The 15,910-nt window shown below is 32.2% G+C and overlaps 1 protein-coding gene across 3 annotated transcripts in view; it reads left to right on the top strand.

The window, feature by feature from the left end:
* LOC134696303 (uncharacterized) overlaps window positions 1-12,059 on the top strand; it is a 37,030-nt gene extending 24,971 nt beyond the window's left edge. For 2 of the 3 annotated variants that reach the window (XM_063558019.1, XM_063558020.1), the window contains exons 2-3: window positions 2,592-2,647; window positions 9,774-12,059. In XM_063558019.1, the coding sequence (XP_063414089.1) occupies window positions 2,605-2,647; window positions 9,774-11,920 (2,190 nt within the window). In that variant the 5' untranslated portion in view covers window positions 2,592-2,604 and the 3' untranslated portion in view covers window positions 11,921-12,059. Of the gene's footprint in view, window positions 1-553; window positions 782-2,591; window positions 2,648-9,773 lie in introns of those variants that run through there. The other variant, XM_063558018.1, reaches the window with a different exon arrangement.
* The last annotated feature ends 3,851 nt before the right edge of the window (window positions 12,060-15,910 follow it).

The following is a 15,910-nucleotide window of genomic DNA, read 5'->3' on the forward strand; positions in this document are numbered from 1 at the left end:
TTTATTTAATACTGGAAACCTAATGAAATAATTGAAAATTTTATAAAAATTCAGGAAACTTTATGAAAAACTGGATGAAGAACGCTGTAGCTGCAATATGGAATAAAAAGACTTAAATTAAACCTTATAATAGAGGTCAATATGAACCCCCCAAAAAGTTATTGTTAGGGATCTTTTCTACTGTTGCAAACATAGCCAATGTTTCCAAACTTGTATCTGTTGAAAAAATTCGTATGTAAAATTGATGCAAACTTGTCTACTACTTTCAAAATTAACACCCTATTAACGAAAACAGTATACAAAAATCCTGTTTAAAATAAAATCTAGAGAAATAGAGAGAGAAAAGACAAATCTGAGAAAGGAGAAAAAATCCGCAGATTGTGTACAAAATGATTGGATTCAATACGCTTTCACAATAGTGTCGCCAAGTTGATGCTTTAATGTATTTCCTATCTGATTTCTAGTCAGACTGACATGATAGAAAACGTTTTAAGGAAATATTTATTTACACGTTCGTCAATTCTGTTGTTTTGTTTTGTCCAATGAAATAACATCAGAAGATTAGGCGTAATTGTTGTCGCTATGTCACGATGGAATATAATTACACAATTTGAATATATATCGAACGAATAAATGTTTTCGGAAAATATAATGGAATTTGAGACGTATTTGCATTCAATATTCGAGTTCAAATACTGTTCTTCAAAATACAATTTTAAGTCATAATAACATATTTGTGAAGTAATGAATGTTTGGACTATACATGCTAGACTTACATGAGGTAAATAATATTCAATCTTTTTTTTTCTTTCCCCTACATTTTAACCATTGAAGTTCTTTAAATGCATGTGTAAAAATTTCTTCTTCCCAAAAAAATATTTTTGTGAACATCATGAATGAACCAAATGTTAGTAGATTTTCATAAAACATTTGTTAAATAAGTATTTTTTGGTTATGTTGTACTGTTAGGTAGCTGTCAGATTTTAACGTATGTCTCATATTTTTGTTCTTCCTTTTTGTACGAACTAATCATATAACTAAACATCATACAAGAAAAAGATAGAATGAATGAAAGAGAGCGAACGAGCGAGCGAGCGAGCGTGAAAGCTGACAACATGAGGCTTGAATGTAAAACTAACAGGTACTCTGGTTGATGTAAAACTTATTTTTATTGGAATGTCTTAACAAAGGTGTGTAACTTACATGATGTATTATCTACAGATTAATATTGTAATCTAGTATTATTAATAATATTTTGATATCTCAGAGATTACAATTGTTTTATATCGTTTAAAAGGTTAAAAATCTTCAATTTATCGTAACCTGGTAATTGTTTTGAAAATAACTTGAAAAATTCCTACATGTATAGTTTAATATAATTCCTATGAAACAACCATTTAACATTAACTATAAATTTACATTAAGAGGAACATTCACAATGGGTTTTTTTAAGCATTGTCCTTCACAAAGCACTAACAGTCTTTGAAAAGATTGTTTTTATAATCAAATCCGTCGATTTTTTTTTTTTGGGGTAAACTTTGGACCCATGCAGTTAAACTGGGTTAATTTATCAGCAAAATCTAGCGTATATTATGGTGTTGGCTCGAGGGTCGTTGATTGGGAAAGGTGGGTACGCATGTTGTCATGGCCTCCTAGAGTTTTATATTGAGTCAAAAACTTTATATATATAGCGTGAAGGACGTTTACAGTGTTCTTGAAATGATTGTTTCTCTATATATGTGCAAGAGGAATTGAGGGTATACATCATTAAAACATTCAAAAATACGGATTGCCCACAGGCACTTGTCTCAGATTTTTTTTACCTGTGTTATATAAAGGTATATAGATTTTTTTTTCTGAGACGAGAGCCTGTTGGATCGCCCATATTACACTATAGTACTATCATTAAAATTGTGTTTGCGTGCATGCATACAGACTATCATATTGCCAATGCTTTGTTCAAATTGCAGTTTAACTAAACATATTTTATTGTTCAAAATGACAAGTGGATTAGACACATGTTTTAAAATTTAGTAACGTCTTCTCCACGTTTTAACTCCGACTTCTTTACACTATATGATAATTATATATACCATTATAGACACGATGTGTCATCAATAAGATTGTGTGATTTCTGTCTTACGCAATTAGGATCCACGCTTAAAAATATGGAAACAATCCTTGTTACTTTAATGAGTAGCTTAATTTGTCCTAAAGGATAGATTTTACAAAACTGTGACAGGTTTATCGATATCACCACGAATGTTTAATTTCAAGTCAGTATAATTGGCTACATACAGTTTAGTAGAAATTCTGGTAATATCCACTGAACTGTTTCTTCCCGATATGTCTAATAAAGGAGAAAAAAATGAATTTTAAAATGAATTTACCCTTTAGGAGAGTTTCTCACATCCGATTATTGAAAATTTGCTAAAGCGCAACCCTGCCGTTTTGAAGTAATGAGCTGTCTACAAGGTTTCCGTACCAGTAAATTGTTCACTGTAACTGCAAATGACTGTGGTATATAGGCAATTCAATAATGTAATTATTCATGGAAAATTACATAAACATTGTCTTTGTTGTATTTTCAGACGGAGTTTTAAGATGGAAACGAAGATAATTATCATCCTTTTCCCGTTATTTACAAGTAAGTAATTCACTTTGTATAGTTGATATTTTATGACATAAATTTTAAAAATGAAGTCCAGTATTGCCAATTTCAAGCATTGCAATATTTTGTAAGAAATATTTGAAACATACGTTTTGCTGTGAACAGCTCTCAAACTTATAACGTTATTTGCTAAAGAAAATGATTTCTATTGTCTATCGTCTTCTTTTGGACGTTTGACAGACAGATTTCCTTTTATAGTATCTGATTCATAATGTTTTTCAATACAATTTTATTTAAGCCGGTTCAATATTTCCCTAAAACGCGTACCATTTTAATATAGCATTCACTGAAATTGAATTCAGTACCTTAAGTTATAATAATACTTTAGAAAGAAAGCTCTATATTTATAAGCTTGTAAATATAAGCACTAAATCTTTAACATCACTCATACTTCACAAATATACAGCTTCCCTCATGTTTTTTATATATGAATTGACATCGTGAGGTGCACATATATTTTATTGATTTATTTTGATATAATAATTGATCATTAAATTATTAATAATGTAAGTTTCTCAATTGCAAAATCAGGTCTTCGATGCAACAAGAAATTCCCGTACCCGGAGGCGTCCGTCAAACATAAATGCATTGGAATATAGACAGAATATCATAAAAAAGGATGGTCAATTTATATAAAATCGCGAAAAATAAGGACCCGTCATTTTGGTACATCCTCTTATATCCAATAATAGATATATACCCTGGGGTCGTAGGATGGACTTAATTCGAACATTTTTCTTAAAAGAAAGACAAGAATGCTTTTAAACAAAATTAAGATAATTTTTTGTTTCAATGCAGATTTTTGACGACCTTTGTCGTAGGAGGTACCTAAGTCATGACAAGATAAAAACAGTCAATTTGGAGTGAAATTCGTTTCAAATTAGATATATTGTCAAAAGTGATCGGCGAAATTTTAATGAAATGGAACACTAATCGAAAACACTCAAGTTCTTCTTCAAAACACTTCTCTGTGACGCAAAATTTACAAATAACAAACAATATCTGACATGCAAAACAATCTTATTGTCACCAAAAGCTTCTAACATTTCTTTAATTGGATGACTTGCGCAATATTCTGTAATCTTACTTGCAAAACCAAGAGCACTAGATATCTTATTCAATATAAATGTGGTATTCAGTTTGTTGGAAAACCAGAGCAGCCACTTAAAAGTCGTAAGCATTTATAGCAATACAAAAAGGACGGCTGCTCGGTGACAGTTAATTAAGTGAATACTTACAAATATTTACCAAGAAATTTCAAAATATCTATATCATATCAAAGCATTACACAAATAGTTCTGTTATGACATTACAAAAATGTTTCTTTAAAATCAGGTCAGGAGAATATTCCATGAAGATATTAAGCGCATGACGGTTGTCTTTCAACGGGTTAAGTACTTTCAGCTTGCTCTCATTAACTGCAAACATTATTAAGAACGCAGTGTATATTTTTTAAAAGAAACAGTGTTTATTTTTTTTCAATTATTTTATTATTTTAGAGTAAAGTGGTTCTTTTTTGTTTATTGCTGTTTATTCTTTTGTGTACTTTTTGTTTACTGTATTAAAATAAAAAAAAAACGGGTCCAAGTTATTTTTCAAACGGGTCCGACTTGTCTTGCAAACTGGTTCTAATCGTCTTTCAAACTGTGGCGACTTGTCTGTCAAACTAGTCAGAGTTGACTTAAAGAGTAGTCTAAGTTGTCCTCATATTGGTTTAAGTTGTCTTAGTCCTAACTGTCCTGATTAATGAATTGGGAGTTTGAGATCTAACATTGGCTGTGCGGTTTGTATAAATGAGGTCAGATAATTATCAAAGGTACTAGGGATTATAATTTATTTCGCCAGACGCGCGTTTCGTCTACATAACTGACTCATCAGTGACAAACAGATAAAAAAAAAGTTATAAAGCCAAACAAGTACTAAATTGAAGAGCATTAAAGACCCAAAATTCCAAAACGTTGTGCAAAAAACGGCTATGGTAATTTATTCCTTGGATAGAAATCCTTAGTTGTTTGAAAAAAGTTTTGTAACAGGAAATTTATAAAAAATACCCTATAATTGATATTCATGTCAACACCGAAGTGCTGACTACTGGGCTGGTGATACCTACGGGGACGAAACGTGCACCAGCAGTGGCATCAATCCAGTGGTGTAAATAGTTATCAAAGGTACCATGATTATAAATTAAAACGCCAGACGCGCGTTTCGTCTACATAAGACTCATCAGTGACGCTCAGAAAAAGTTATAAAGTAGAAGAGCATTGGGGACCAAAAATTCCCAAAAATGTGGACGTTAAATTTTTATGGTTTATGGTTACATACATCATTTCTTTTTGTATGCTGTGTTTGGTTGCTGATAATTAGGATGATCCATGTTATTGTATCTAAATGATAATGTCATAATTTCTATCTAGAAGTAAAAATGTACTTTGACTTATGATGGGTTTTCTTTTACAAATTGTGACTTGGATGGCGAGTTGTTTCATTGGCACTCATATCACATCTACTTATATCTACGAACAAAATGATAACTATATATATTTGCATAGCTTAACGAGTTGATACGTATTATGCCTATAATTTTCCATAGCTTTGACTATTCTTGACATTTGAAAAAATGATTGATATAATCTAGATTACTATATATCTTCATAATTTGAATAAACCATACAGCTACTTTTTAATGAAGTCAGATCAACATCTTATAATCCACGAACTTATCAAGAGCTTAAAAATTGATGACATTTTGTTGTACCAACAACATTTTACATACTTTTGTGTACCTTATGTTGTAACTGTGGTCAAGATTTTTTTTTAAAAGAATCGATTTTGTTTTGGTTTGTAATCTTGAGCCGACTTAATGTGCATGTGCCCCATTCCAGTTTGAATTTGGTGACTATGTGGATCGCATCTATCCCATGGAATTGAAGATAAAGGATACTACAGATACAATTAAGTCGGCTTCATATCTTAACTTACATCTAGAAATTGACAATGAGGGTCGGTTGAAGACAAAACTTTACGACAAAAGAGATGATTTCAGCTTTCCAATTGTAAACTTTCCATTTCTAAATAGCAACATTCCAGCAGCACTCGCATACGGGGTATATATCTCCAAATTGATACGATATTCCCGTGCTTGCATTTCCTATAATGATTTTCTTGATAGAGGGTTACTGCTCACAAGGAAGCTATTAAACCAAGAGTTCCAAATGATGAAGTTGAAATCATCCCTTCGTAAATTTTACAGACGCCATCACGAGTTGGTTGACCGTTATGGAATAACCGTTTCACAACTGATATCGGATATGTTCCTTACGTCGTAACTACAATCCCCTTCCCTTTCATGAATTTGACCTACCGAATTAGACTATTTACCGGATTTGTAATCACATAAGCAACACGACGGGTGTCGCATGTGGAGCAAGATCTGCTTACCCTTCCGGAGCACCTGAGATCACCCCTAGTTTGTGATGGGGTTCGTGTTGTTTATTCTTTAGTTTTCTATGTTTTGTCATGTGTACTATTGTTTTTCTGTTTGTCTGTTTCATTTTTAGCCATGGCGTTGTCAGTTTGTTTTAGATTTATGAGTTTGACTGTCCCTTGATATCTTTCGTTCCTCTTTTGAAACTTCATTAATCTTTTGTTATGGTATTTTACTGTTTCATTTCATCAAATGAATTTGGTTGATTCAGAATCCTTTTAAGGCAAATGCTAATTGCAATCACAGATTCTTCTGTATAGGTTGGTCGATTTAAAGACATTACAATAGTGTAGGTGTGTTTCAACATTGTATGTTTGTTGCAAAAATGTGTGTGTGTTGCAACAGTGTATCTGTGTTGTATAATGTATATGTATTGGAATAGTGTATGTGTGTTGCAACAGTTTATGTGTCAATGGGTTATTTAGTCGTGGTGTTGATGTTTGATTGACGTATCTCCTTCCAAACTGAATGTACTTTTATAGATTACAATCAATTAAACTAATATGTGTCTTCTCATGATTAAAATGGATGTTTTGTTGCCATATGCGTGCATAGTACTGCAAAACAGATGTGCTGTTGAATTTCAATTATAGGTATTTACATCACAATATGCTACATGCATGAAAATGTTTTGAAACCTTATAATGACCCTACATGTATAATTAATTACCAGCATAAAGAATCTAAAAGCTCCAGTGACGTCAATTCAAATCAGTAACTAGTCATATTAATTCGACAGCAAACATCGACAAATTGGTTACTTTTCGATGTAAATAACAATCCCGGCGATTAATGCAGCACCTATTATTGTGTTTATGTAAATTTAATGGGAATCTATTAGTTTGATTATATCAATCTATCTAATGTTATGGAATAGTTAAAGGATATATAACTATACATGTTATTTACATTAAACCCGAAAGAAGGTTGCGGTATTTTGCTAAACATAGTTATATAATTATGATTTTTTTATTCTCATATATATTCTTTTTGTTTTAGTTGATCTAAAGCATAAATTCCCATGTTACATCAGTGAAACAGATGAAAAGCTAAAAAACATAATATGAAATGGGGAATATAGTTTTTTTCTCCTACATATGATTACCAATCTAAAAATTTTATCATGTGTGCTTTTCAAAGGTTCAAAAAATGTTAGCAACATTTATCAAAAAATCTACTTTAATAAGATATTTTTTAGATAATAATGGTTCTTTTTTTAAATTAAAATAATATTAAAGATTTTCTTCAAAACGATGTAATGAAGTTTTAATGTAAATTATATAATTATTAAAGACGGGCGAAAGATTCCAGAGGAACATTTAAACTCGTTGATAAAAAAAACCTGGCAACACCATGTCTTAAAAAGGAAAATAAGGCTATAAACAAAAGAATATACCCAGGTTTCATTTAAATTGATCATATGATTTGTTACGTACCATTTCATGAGAACATCCCATATTTTGGTTGGGGTTGTGTTGATCAGTCGTGAAGTTTTCTTTTTTTTTGTTTTTTGTTTATGTTTTTGTTATTTTTCCGTTTTTGTCATGGCATTGTTAGCTTTGACTTAAAAATAGTTATCAAAGGTACCAGAATTATAATTTAGTACGCCAGAGTTTAATGTTCGATTTAGTATCTTTAGACTGTCTTTACATTTATTTCTTAGAGAAATTTTGAAACGCACAAATATCAGCCGACTACTCATACCAGAAACACATTTTATGTATATAATTTTAAGAAAGAAAACCCACACAATTTCTTTTTATGGAAAGAATTCGAAGGGCGAAAATACACTTTAATGCCTACAAAAAACAACAAAATGGCTTATCAGTTTGTACTTTTAAACGCATTAAAACTATGATATACGTTGTTTCCTAGACGTTTCTCATGGTGTGAATATTTTTTAAAATGATTAATATATTTATACAACTCATATCTTAACGTCTGCGTTTCATAAAATAAAAAAAAAAAATAAAAAAAAAACAAGCGCGGGATGTTAACTTTTTGATGGTTTTCTGAACTATGAGACTTTTCAGTGCTATCATATTTTCTGTTATATATATATATATTTCTTCGTCCTTCTATGAATGCCCCATTTCGTTTCTCAGTTTTACTTTGTAAGGCCGGTGATCTTATAAAAGATATTTTTTCAAAATGTTTTTCTGTTAATATATCAAAATTGTCGCGTGGTAAACAACGCTTGGTTTTTTAATTAGATAGAATAAGTTGGTGTTATGATTCATAAAGCATTTATTTCATTAACGGAAAAGGGTAATTAAACTGTACTAAAATGACTGTGTATAGGGTATTGCTCTTGCTGCACCTATAGAACCATGCTAATTATAAATGCATATAAAATGAATGAAATACGAATAAATGAGGATTCCTGTGTAACGAATCACTTGTCAATGATTTTCTTCGTCTAAATCGTTTTTTGCGGAACAAGATAACTTTTACTGGTGTCATGAGGCATTTGTAGTCGTAATTCCTTAATTAGGCAATGCATATAATATTAAACACAATGTCAAGAGAACACATTTGTCTCTAATTTGTAGCTTTCGCAGCTTATCAGATGTTATATGCGTTTGATGTGTTTCTTGTTTTTCAATAAATCTTTCTCGATATTGCTTGCTCAAGAATGTAGGAATAAAGTTAATACAAAATCGATTGCAATTTCGTTACAATCTTTTTTTAAGGATTTGATGCTTTTAGGAGATTGAAAGTCGATCGGCTCGGGACATATGTCTACTGAGAAAAAGATTTGATATACAGGTTTAAATAAATCTCTAGCGTGACATTTACTTAACAGACAAGCGTTGTTGTTCAGGAACATTTCAATTACTTAGAAATGGCGCCTTTATTTAATTGAATTGTAAAGCTACAGCAGTTGCGCTATTCATTATATACTCTAATAAGATTGAAATGTCACGGAGGAGTTTCTATAAGTTGGTGCAGATAATTTAATATAAGGTATTACAGTTTAAAATCAACCAACGCCATCACTTAAAGGTCAAATTTCTTTTTTACAGATTTGTTTATACATTTTCGACACTGTTTCTATAAAAAAAAAATGGAGTTTTATGAGCGTGTAGTAACACATTAGTAATGCTGTTGATATAATTATTAGTCATACTGTATTTTTCGTTTTGATCGTTTTTATCAAGCCAATATATATGTAAGATCTATAGTAATCACATTCTTAAAAGAAATCTTCGGAATAATCATATTTAGATATGAAAATATGTGATATAAGTGCCAATGAAACAACTCTCCAGCTAAGGCACAATTTGTAAAAGTAAACCATCATAGGTCAAAGTACGGCCTTCAACACGGAGTATTGGCTAACATCGAACTGCAAGCTTTAAAAGGCTCAAAAATGACTAGTGTTAAACCATTTAAACAGGAAAACTAACGGCCAAAGCTATATAAAAATAAAACGCGAAATTAGAAACACTTTTGAACCACATCAACAAACGTCAACCACTAATATAAAAAGACAAAACAATTACTTATTTACACTAAGACCTAGCATTAAGACATGTTTGTTTTTATTTTCCTTTTTCTAAAACTAAGTTCTTGACTATCTGATGAAGTAAACTTATGTTTTTTATTTTTCGCCAGGTATTACAAGAGGACAACTATCAAGTGGCAATACGACATTTGAATCCTCGAGTATAAGAACAAAACGAACAATTGACAATATTGTGCCAATTACAACTCGTTCAATGTTACCACACACAATTTCTACTTCAAACATCGAGCTTCAGACGCACTTTGATGAGTTAAAATCAACAAGAGCTGTTCTGAAAATGCCATTTGCGTCATCTACAATAACCCTTTTTAATACCACAGGAGAACTCAACTTAACAACGAAAGGTAACAGATCACACGCATTAACTACTTCAGTAGATCCTTCTCCACAGGTATCCTCCCTTATATTAGCATCGCCAGTTAATCAATTAAACACTGTACCGATTTCAAAAACTTCCTCTATCAATTATAGCCCTTCAGTGACAAAATCGACATATTTATCTGAAGAAAGTTTACTAGTACAAAATGTATCTGTTTATAACACGTCGAACATTTCGTCTGAAAAACACACAGAGACGACACAAGGCCGTGTGTTACAAACATCGAACCGGACACATGTTTTACAGACGACCACAAATAGACGTGTTTTACAGACGACGACTCAGGCGCATGTGTTAAGAACAACGAGTCGAGAACATTTGTTAAGAACAACGACACAGGCGCATATGTTACAAACTTCATTCCAGCCAGAAATAACGACGCGGCCTTTTGGCATGATTATTCATCGCCTATCAAAGTCGTCAACTGAACCAGTCAGCTCATTAGTCATTACAAATGGTGAGGTTAAAGATTTCACAAATATGATAGGATCGACTCCTGTGGTTTCACATTTAGAAACAGAAGTTGAAACAAATAGAAATCTGTCATCTTCGAAAGCTACACAGGTTGTTCCATCGACATCAATAAATCTGAAAATTCAAAATGTATCAAAGAGGGATTTTACTTCAACTCTCTTGCCTATTGTATCTGCATCTTCAGGCGACGAGACTCTACAAGGTACGCAAGCTACTGTTTCCTCGCATTCAAATTCTAAAAGTCATCCACGTTTAGTGTCTTCGTCATTCGTTGTCGCAATGAATATGTTTTCAACATCGGTAATAACAAACGTGCCAACAAGCACAACATCCCTGAGTGCTGCAAGTAAATCTCTTTATGGATCAAATATATCCAATTTGTTAAATGTGTCGCATGAATCTTCTACTTATTCACTTGGAGACACTATTATTCAACCTTCTTTGTCGACAAAATATCATCAAATGACATATTCTCTAAACGAAAGAGTTGAAGTAACTGTAAAACCAAACCCAAACAAGAGGAAATTATACAATTTCAGTTTTGAAATCGAGTTTACCGGTGAATGCAAATCGTTAGAAACCCAAGAGGCATTGAAGGAAATTTGGGGTAGTCTGATGAACATCGTTGCCTTTCAGTCAGGTACAAAAGGATTGAGCGTGGAACCAATAAATATATTATGTGGTCCTTTGCGTCTGGCTTTCAAAGTATATAACACAACACATAAAAACTTAACAGAAATTATTCGGACTATGATAAAAAATAACAACTTTGTCATAACAGTCCTCGTTGATAATTATAGATTGAATTTCAAAGCTATCAGAATATATCAATATACAGATCACAAAATTGGTTCAGAAATTTTCCTGATGGGATTAAACGAAGTTGATATCATTGTGATAATTTGCGCTACAGCCATTTCAGTTATTCTTGTATGTGCCGGAATGATAATTTGTGCGCGGGAATATTATCTAAAGAAAAGGTCACGATCTTTTACATTGTCATCCTTCATGTCAAATGGATCAAATTCGTATGATTACACTCTTACAAAAATACCGCGCCCAAATAGTTCTTACTCGGAGAACGGTGTCAGAATGAAATTGATGGATCATAAGGATAATCAGCGAGCGGCATTGCTTCCTATTGAAGAACAGGAAACTTCAGTGAGCGACATTCAGTTAAGGGTGAATTCGAATGAGGATGGACTAGTTGTTGGCGTAACAGGAACCGGAAATAATACTATATGTCACGAACAGTCATATAATAATTCTGATATAAATGGGGACCAGTCAGAAGAAAAACTATGTTCTACAACAGAAGAACTTGATAAAAGTGTGGATAATCCTATATATTTTGCTGACGATGAGAGATTTCTAAAAGTATAGTTTTATTCTGTATTAGTAGAGGATTATACATGGGAACCGATTGTGATACTTTCAGAATTTATGTCTTTTATATGGATATGTTCTTGGATTGTGAATCAAATAATTTAACGTTTTTTTAATAATTAAAATGCATGAATGAATAAATAAATGTAAGAATAAAAGTATTATAAAAGAAGAATAGAGACATTTGTAACTTAATACACATGCAAATGATATCCAATGCGAGTCCTGGTAAAAAAAAGCTATAAAGAGCCTTTTTTGCTCACACTCATCTTCAACGGTTGCTACTTTTTGAGAGAATTGTTTTGATAGAATTTTACTAAAAGGTGATGACTCTAAAAAGAGTTTCAGACAGTTTAAATTGTGTTGACATATTGTAATAATTTTTATAACACGTCGAACATTTCGTCTGAAAAACACACAGAGACGACACAAGGCCGTGTGTTACAAACATCGAACCGGACACATGTTTTACAGACGACCACAAATAGACGTGTTTTACAGACGACGACTCAGGCGCATGTGTTAAGAACAACGAGTCGAGAACATTTGTTAAGAACAACGACACAGGCGCATATGTTACAAACTTCATTCCAGCCAGAAATAACGACGCGGCCTTTTGGCATGATTATTCATCGCCTATCAAAGTCGTCAACTGAACCAGTCAGCTCATTAGTCATTACAAATGGTGAGGTTAAAGATTTCACAAATATGATAGGATCGACTCCTGTGGTTTCACATTTAGAAACAGAAGTTGAAACAAATAGAAATCTGTCATCTTCGAAAGCTACACAGGTTGTTCCATCGACATCAATAAATCTGAAAATTCAAAATGTATCAAAGAGGGATTTTACTTCAACTCTCTTGCCTATTGTATCTGCATCTTCAGGCGACGAGACTCTACAAGGTACGCAAGCTACTGTTTCCTCGCATTCAAATTCTAAAAGTCATCCACGTTTAGTGTCTTCGTCATTCGTTGTCGCAATGAATATGTTTTCAACATCGGTAATAACAAACGTGCCAACAAGCACAACATCCCTGAGTGCTGCAAGTAAATCTCTTTATGGATCAAATATATCCAATTTGTTAAATGTGTCGCATGAATCTTCTACTTATTCACTTGGAGACACTATTATTCAACCTTCTTTGTCGACAAAATATCATCAAATGACATATTCTCTAAACGAAAGAGTTGAAGTAACTGTAAAACCAAACCCAAACAAGAGGAAATTATACAATTTCAGTTTTGAAATCGAGTTTACCGGTGAATGCAAATCGTTAGAAACCCAAGAGGCATTGAAGGAAATTTGGGGTAGTCTGATGAACATCGTTGCCTTTCAGTCAGGTACAAAAGGATTGAGCGTGGAACCAATAAATATATTATGTGGTCCTTTGCGTCTGGCTTTCAAAGTATATAACACAACACATAAAAACTTAACAGAAATTATTCGGACTATGATAAAAAATAACAACTTTGTCATAACAGTCCTCGTTGATAATTATAGATTGAATTTCAAAGCTATCAGAATATATCAATATACAGATCACAAAATTGGTTCAGAAATTTTCCTGATGGGATTAAACGAAGTTGATATCATTGTGATAATTTGCGCTACAGCCATTTCAGTTATTCTTGTATGTGCCGGAATGATAATTTGTGCGCGGGAATATTATCTAAAGAAAAGGTCACGATCTTTTACATTGTCATCCTTCATGTCAAATGGATCAAATTCGTATGATTACACTCTTACAAAAATACCGCGCCCAAATAGTTCTTACTCGGAGAACGGTGTCAGAATGAAATTGATGGATCATAAGGATAATCAGCGAGCGGCATTGCTTCCTATTGAAGAACAGGAAACTTCAGTGAGCGACATTCAGTTAAGGGTGAATTCGAATGAGGATGGACTAGTTGTTGGCGTAACAGGAACCGGAAATAATACTATATGTCACGAACAGTCATATAATAATTCTGATATAAATGGGGACCAGTCAGAAGAAAAACTATGTTCTACAACAGAAGAACTTGATAAAAGTGTGGATAATCCTATATATTTTGCTGACGATGAGAGATTTCTAAAAGTATAGTTTTATTCTGTATTAGTAGAGGATTATACATGGGAACCGATTGTGATACTTTCAGAATTTATGTCTTTTATATGGATATGTTCTTGGATTGTGAATCAAATAATTTAACGTTTTTTTAATAATTAAAATGCATGAATGAATAAATAAATGTAAGAATAAAAGTATTATAAAAGAAGAATAGAGACATTTGTAACTTAATACACATGCAAATGATATCCAATGCGAGTCCTGGTAAAAAAAAGCTATAAAGAGCCTTTTTTGCTCACACTCATCTTCAACGGTTGCTACTTTTTGAGAGAATTGTTTTGATAGAATTTTACTAAAAGGTGATGACTCTAAAAAGAGTTTCAGACAGTTTAAATTGTGTTGACATATTGTAATAATTTTACAGCTGATCATTTGGTGCTTTAAAAAATGTCTACCTATTTGTATCTATAATACTTTTAAAGATATTTATCAAAGGTATCAGGATTATAATTTAATACGCCAGACGCGCGTTTCGTCTACAATAAGACTCATCAGTGACGCTCTGATCAAAACAGTTAAAAAGCCAAACAAGTGCTAAGTTGAAGAGCATGGAGGACCCAAAATTCAAAATAAGTCGAGACAAATACGGCTAAGGTAATGGGCAAATATTAAAAAAGGACAACATCCCTTATCACATATCTATTGAATATTTCAGTCATGATCACTTAGTTGGTGTTTCTTGGATTGTTGATCTTTTGCAGTTTAAAAAAGATAGTTACCAAAAACGATTTAAAGTTAAAAATCGTTCTTAAAGGGACACTAACTGTGAAATTCATGGTCACCGATTTGACTCAAATTCTAGTAATTGATCAATAACAATGTAAAATATTTATCCAACTCATAAAAAGTATAAAATAAGCAATTTACATGGCATAGTGTCGATAATGTGTAGCTTCGTGTTTTTTTAAGTCTAAACGCCATCTAAATAATTATCGAGTTGGCCTCCGAATACTTCCGATGACCATATAAGGAATATACACATTAATAAAGATATGAATATAAAAAGAGAACTCGTGTAAATGGATTCTTCTATGTCTATTTAATTTTATATTATAGATTACAAATATATGTAAGACCGCACCAATTTAATTTCTTGTTCTACGGATTTTTTGAATCCAAAATATGGGGCGAGCAAGCGATTTGAAAATTTTAATAAAAAAATATTTAATTTGCAAGTTTTTGAGGCGAAGCTTTAAAAGTAAAGGCGAGCAATTACAATTTTTTTTTTGTAAACATTAAAAAGTAAATTTTGACAATATTAAAACTTGATTTTGTACTTTGACATTTCTTTAATTTCTGATATATTTTTCCCTGTTCACCAAGAAACAGTTCAATCTGGTCTATGTGTGTGTGACTGACAATGAGACAATTCTTCATTCAAGTCATAATCAGTTTGGGGGCAACCCATTAATGTTATAAATTTCCCTTTTACATGTTTTATGAGGGATCAATATAAGTTATAATATATTTGTTTGTATAAAAGACCTCACATTTTCTCAAAGAACTATATGTCTATCTGGTATCAAATGGTTAAGACATGTCCAAGAATTTTGTAATATTCCTGGACTTTAACCATGTTAAAAACACATTTACTTCTACAGTTTAATATTATTCAAAAGAGGTGGACCCCTCTCTTAGAAAAAAGGTGGTTTTAAATATGTTGCAACTCTCCTCTTTTTGAGTACAAAATTTTAAGCTTTCAAAGGTTTTGTATAGAAGAACTATACAAATCCTTGGTATTTCTATTTTCTTTTCTACATCAATAAAATGACCCCTTATCAGAGGGAGGGTTGTTCTCAACCTGATTATAACAAACACGGGTCAAAGTACGGCCTTTTACACAGGACTTTGATACAGACCGAACAGCAAGCTGTA

Source organism: Mytilus trossulus, chromosome 14 (genome assembly GCF_036588685.1).
Source record: "Mytilus trossulus isolate FHL-02 chromosome 14, PNRI_Mtr1.1.1.hap1, whole genome shotgun sequence".
Taxonomy (NCBI): Eukaryota; Metazoa; Mollusca; class Bivalvia; order Mytilida; family Mytilidae; genus Mytilus; species Mytilus trossulus.